A 5674-nucleotide genomic window follows, 5' to 3' on the forward strand; every position below is an offset into this window, starting at 1 on the left:
CCTTCAGCGAACGGTACCTCAGGCTCCCTACAGCAGTGGGTCGAATCACCAGTGGAACTTTTGATCACATTGGTGAGCGGTCGAGAAGCAAGATGAGGGGATGGTCTGAAAGGCTGTTTGCATGCGCAGGCCGGGAAATACTACTCAAATCGGTGATTCAGGCCATTCCCACTTTCAGCATGAGTTGCTTCTTACTTACAAAGAAAGTTTAAAAAAACTTAACTTCCAGTATGGCCAAGTATTGGTGGAGCAGTTCCATTGACAGACGATCTTTCCACTGGATATCGTGGAAAGAACTGGCGACACCAAAATGCAAAGGGGGGATGGGTTTTCGAGATTTCCATAGCTTCAATCTGGCTCTGCTAGGAAAGCATTGATGTCGTTTGATTACCAACACTACCTCCTTATGTGCACGAGTGTTGAAGGGGAGATACTACCCGGATACAGATTTTACTCGAGCATCAGTGCCACATTCGGCCTCAGCTATTTGGCGTGCAATTGTGGCTGGCAGGGAGGCGCTGAACCTGGGCCTCATCCATCGAATTGGCGATGGTTCTTCCATTAACGTATGGACTGACAGGTGGATTCCATCTACGGAGACTATGACTCCCACTGTTAAACCTCCTGGTACGGCCGTTACGTATGTCAGTGAGCTGATTGACATCGAATCGGGAGCATGTAGGATGGACCGGGTTAGGGAAAACTTTGTTGCACCTGACGCCGAGGCAATTCTGAACATTCCTCTACGGCGTGGAGGGGGGCAGATTTTTTGGCATGGGCACATCAGAAGTCCGGCAATTACACAGTGAAATCGGCGTACCGAGCTCTAATGACACACAATGAGCACTCAGCTCATGTGGAAGGGCAGGCTTCAGGTCCTTCAGTGGAACAAAATCACTTGTGGAAGATGTTATGGGCTCTCAAGGTCGTTCCCAAAGTGCGTGTTTTCTGGTGGAGGGTCATGCGTGGCATCCTACCAGATGAAGCAACACTTAAATATAGACATATCAGAGATACAAGTATGTGCAAACTATGTCAACTTGTTGATGAAGATTTGGAGCATGCTTTAATGCATTGCTCTCATGCATGTCGGTTTTGGGTCGAGGCACAAGCTCTATTGGATTTTCATTTTCCAACACTCCACTCAGACTCCTGGAGAAAGGACATTTTTACTGATCCAAGGTTCTCTCCGAAGGATCGAGCCCCGATCATTACTATCATGTGGTCCATTTGGAACTCTCGGAATAGATGGACTCATGATGGAGAGAGGTTTGATCCGGTGCAATCTATCAAGTATCTCAGGGAAGCTCTGGCTTTGTTGCAGATCCCAAAAGATCAAGCTGCGACTTTGCCTGGTTATGGGTGGCAGCCACCTGAAGGTAACCGGGTTAAAATCAATACCGACGCGGCGGTTGATGTCATAAGCCAACAATGCGCTGGTGGTGGTGTGGCTCACTCCAGATGTTCCTTATTGGGTGCATGGGGTAAGCCTCAAGTTGGGGTAAGCTCTTGCCCTGCGTGCATGAGTGATATTCACAAGTCTTCGTGATTTTTCTGAAGTGGTGATGGAGACAGATTGCTTGGAGGTCGTAAATCTCTGGCACGATCGCCGTGACGGATGTTCCGTCGTGGCTGCTATCTTCTTTGAGATTGAAGAGCTTTCCCTTACCTTTTCCTCATTTGTAATTCAGCATGTATTAAGAGCAGCGAACGGTCCAGCTCATCTATGTGCCAAGCGTGCTTGCACTAGAAATGCTATCGAGAGCTAGCTTACTGAAACTCCTAGTTTTCTGGTGAGCAGCATGTTGGCTGACTGCCCAGCAAACACCTTTTATCAATGAAGCTTTAAAATTTTGACGCAAAAAAAAGAGTAGTGCCATATGAAGTATAATTATTTTTTAAAGATTTCATTATAAACTATATATAAATGTATATGGATACATTTTAAAATACAGATTCATTTATCTTGTTTTGTGTGTACTCCCTCCGTTTCTAAATATATATTTTTTAGAGATTTTACTAGGAGACAATATAAATAGAAAAATAAGTGAATATATACTATAAAATATGTCTATGTACATTCGTATATAGTCTCCTAGTGAAATTTATAAAATGACTTGTATTTAAAAATGGAGGAAAGACTTGTGTTTAGAATTGGAGAGGGTACATTGGAGCAGCTCAAACTATATACTACTTCATCCGTTCCTAAAATAGGTGTATTTGGTTTCAAAAAGTCGTCCATTGTCTATGCTTGATCAACTTTATAGCAAAATATATAAATATTTATAATATCAAATATATAAAATATAGAATATATTTCATGATGAATTTAATGGTAAAGATTTGGTGTTTTAGACATTGATACTTTTGTCTATAAACTTGATCAGAGTTAAAGAAGTTGGGACATTTTGAAGAAATAATAGAATTTATATTTAGAAACAAAGGGAATAGTAGCGACCACAAATCAAGCAGCCAGATTATTCGCAACGAAAAAATAAATCAAACAGCGATATACAAGAAGACTATAAATTCCTACGACACATGCAAGAGTTACATTATTAACGAAAAACCCGGGTAATGGTACCATTGCCTACTTTTGATTAAGACCACCTTACCGTCACCCATTATTGAGGGACAGAGCGCATATGTGTTCCAAATCCTATTTCTATTTTAATCACCTCCAGGCTGTAGGTCATACGCCGCAACAGCGTCATGTTTTCAACTTAAGTGGTGACTGGTGATGTGACCATATTTTTCTTTCAATATGCATGACTCTGCATCAGATCCGAGTCAGGCACCCTGTTTTTCTACTCTATCCACGTACTTGAGCTAGCCGAACGTCACCATTAGCTAGCGCACTAATCAATAATCATCTGTACTACAGATATATTAGTGCCGAGTGCAGACAAACGTCTCCAAATCATTGCAGTAATGTAATGGAATCATAAATTCCGAATGACAGAAGCATCCATAAATTAGTGATGAGAAGAAACAAAAGATGTACCATGTCACAGGTAATATAATCATACTTAAACAACACCAAGAAGAACAAACAAGTCTGTCTAGTGTTCTCAATCCGTTGGTTAGGGAGCTGGGCGGATTATATTAGAGAAACAAAACCGAGGGCAGGGTAGAACCGTCATTCCATGCTATCAATGTCGGCTTTCAATAACGAGCCGTCCTAATCGCGTGGTGTCGGTTCGGGTTATATAAAAACAGAGGCCCTCTCCAGGTTCGCCACACCACGCTATCCTCTGCTCTACTCCCACAGTTGTTTCTCCCGCGACATGTTCGTTTTCTCCTTCGCAATCGCATCCATGGAGCTAGCCGCTTCAGCTTCGGTATCCGTCTGCTCGGCGTACCACCACCTTTCAACGCCGGCTGAGGCCAACGACGACAGCACGCGGTCCGAACCGCAGCTGCGGCGTCGGAGGAAACAGGCCGGCGGCAATGGCTTCGGCGGGCTCCGGTCCCGGTGCCATGCTGTTCTGAAGCAGCAGAGGACGAGGCTGTACATCCTCCGGCGATGCGTCTCGATGCTCCTGTGCTGGAACGAGCACGACATGTCCGACTGAGCTCACACGAAGGCCTGGTGGTTTTTTGTGCGGGCTGGGTCAGGGCCGGGCCTGTAGGTCGGTTCGGTCTGTAGGAAGGAATGGTAGTGTTTGGTGTACAGTATTCCGTACTGGTTCATCTTTTTTTCTGAAAAAAATGACATGAGTTTTTTTTAATCTGATGATGTGTAAGTGAATGAGAAATGTAATTGACATGTAATGTGCTTACCGGTACAACTTCTGGTTATGGATAACTGGTTATCTTCACGGCCTTGCTTACCCGTACAACTTCTGGTTATGGATAACTGGTTATAGAAATGTAGGAATTCAGAAGGATATGAATTTTGTAGGAAATTTTGTTTGGACCCCGTGATGTGTAGGATGGATTACTATTGTTGTTGTATAGGATAGGAATCAATCATTCACATTCAAAAAAAAAAACCTAGACGTAATAAAAAAATCAAATGACATCTATTTTCCTAATTCTATCATATACCCCTCGGTCTCAAATTTTTTGTCTTAGATTTGTCTAAATATGAATGTATCTAGTCATGTTATAGTATTTCTATACATTCATTTCTAGACAAACCTAAGACAAAAAAATTGGAAGGGAGGGAGTACTATATGACTAATCTTTCTAGGATTGGAGCCCTCAGAATCAATTGGGGTCTCCAATTAAAATTTGATCATTCAATTTTGACTCAACAATTTCTCAAATTCTTTCATTTAATTTTGTATACAATACACTATGCTCCTTAATTTTTAAATCTTCACAATTTTTTAGGCTTTAATTTATACTTTGGTCATTTGATTTTGACCGGGTCAACAATTTCTCAAACTCTTTCATTTAATTTTTATACAATACATTGTACACCCTAATTTTTAAATCTTCACAATTTTTTAGGATTTAATTTAGACTTTCGTCATTTTATTTTGACAGGGTCAACAATTTCTCAAAGAACTCTCCTATTTAATTATTTTAATTCTCTGTGCTCCATAATTTCAAAGCTCATTCAATAATTTCAAAGCTTTTCATTCAACTGAGGTATTCAATTTTGGATTTGGTTTACGATTTTGATCAGGCCAAGGATTTTCCAAATCAATCAACAACAGTTGGTCTATAAGAACATGTGAACCCCTCGCAGATTCCTATCACCCATACAAAAACGTCATCATGTGAGACTATAGCATGAATATAGTATATGCAATCAAGGATGAAAAAATACCTCATTATAAACATGGGTTAATTAGCGGATAATTGCTACATCCATTTTACATCATGTTTTGTTACTGTTATTTATAGTGTTTTATGCATTTTGCCACTTGCTGGAGTTATTCTAGTGGTTTTTCTCTCATAATGTGCAAGGTTTACATCAAGTGGGCGAATGCCACCATATGGAATCTGGACCTGAAAAGGCTTTGTCACAGATACTTATTGTGGACATCTCCAATTGGGCTAAAAATTTACAGAGATTTATTTTATAAAAAATAAAAAATACTGGAATGAGGAAGTGTCAGAGGGGGCCACCAAGCGGCCACTAGACACCAGGGCGCGCGAGGCACCCCTGGTGCGGCCTCATGTCTAGCGGGCCACCTGGCCCACCTCTGATGCCCATCTTCTAATATAAATTCTCCTTGGCCCAAAAAAATCATGAGAGGACTTTTGGGACAAAGCGTCGCCGTGTCGACGGAGAACGTGGGCAGGAGCACTTTTTTCCTCCGGCGAAGCGATTCCGCGGGAGGAACTTCCCTCCCGGAGGGGGTAATCGAGGCTATCGTCATCACCAACAACCCTCTCATCTTGGGGAGGCTAATCTTCATCAACATCTTCATCACCACCATCTCCTATCAAAACCCTAGTTCATCTCTTGTACTCAATCTTGTACCGGAACCTCGGATTGGTACCTGGGGTGTGTCTGGTAGTGTTGATTACATCTTGCAGTTGATGATTTATGGTTTATTTGGTAGAACATCATATGTTCAGATTCATTATGCTATATAATACCTCTCTAATCATGAACATGTTTATCACGTGTGAGTAGTTACTTTTATTCTTGAGGCCACGGGATAAATCATGTTGCGAGTAGTCATGTGAAGTTGATATTCATTCGATATTTTGA

General features: G+C 41.6%; 1 protein-coding gene across 1 annotated transcript; it reads left to right on the plus strand.

The window, feature by feature from the left end:
• Positions 1 to 3227: 3227 nt before the first annotated feature.
• LOC123408081 (small polypeptide DEVIL 17-like) lies at positions 3228 to 3821 on the plus strand. Its single transcript, XM_045101284.1, has one exon. It carries the CDS (start codon positions 3288 to 3290, stop codon positions 3573 to 3575), a length of 288 nt encoding a protein of 95 aa, XP_044957219.1. The 5' UTR covers positions 3228 to 3287; the 3' UTR covers positions 3576 to 3821.
• Positions 3822 to 5674: the final 1853 nt, after the last annotated feature.

The sequence above is a fragment of the Hordeum vulgare genome, chromosome 1H (genome assembly GCF_904849725.1).
Source record: "Hordeum vulgare subsp. vulgare chromosome 1H, MorexV3_pseudomolecules_assembly, whole genome shotgun sequence".
Classification (NCBI taxonomy): Eukaryota; Viridiplantae; Streptophyta; class Magnoliopsida; order Poales; family Poaceae; genus Hordeum; species Hordeum vulgare.

Coding starts and splice junctions, on each gene's coding strand:
- LOC123408081 (XM_045101284.1), top strand. CDS start 3,288: ATGTTCGTTTTCTCCTTCGCAATCGCATCCATGGAGCTAGCCGCTTCA.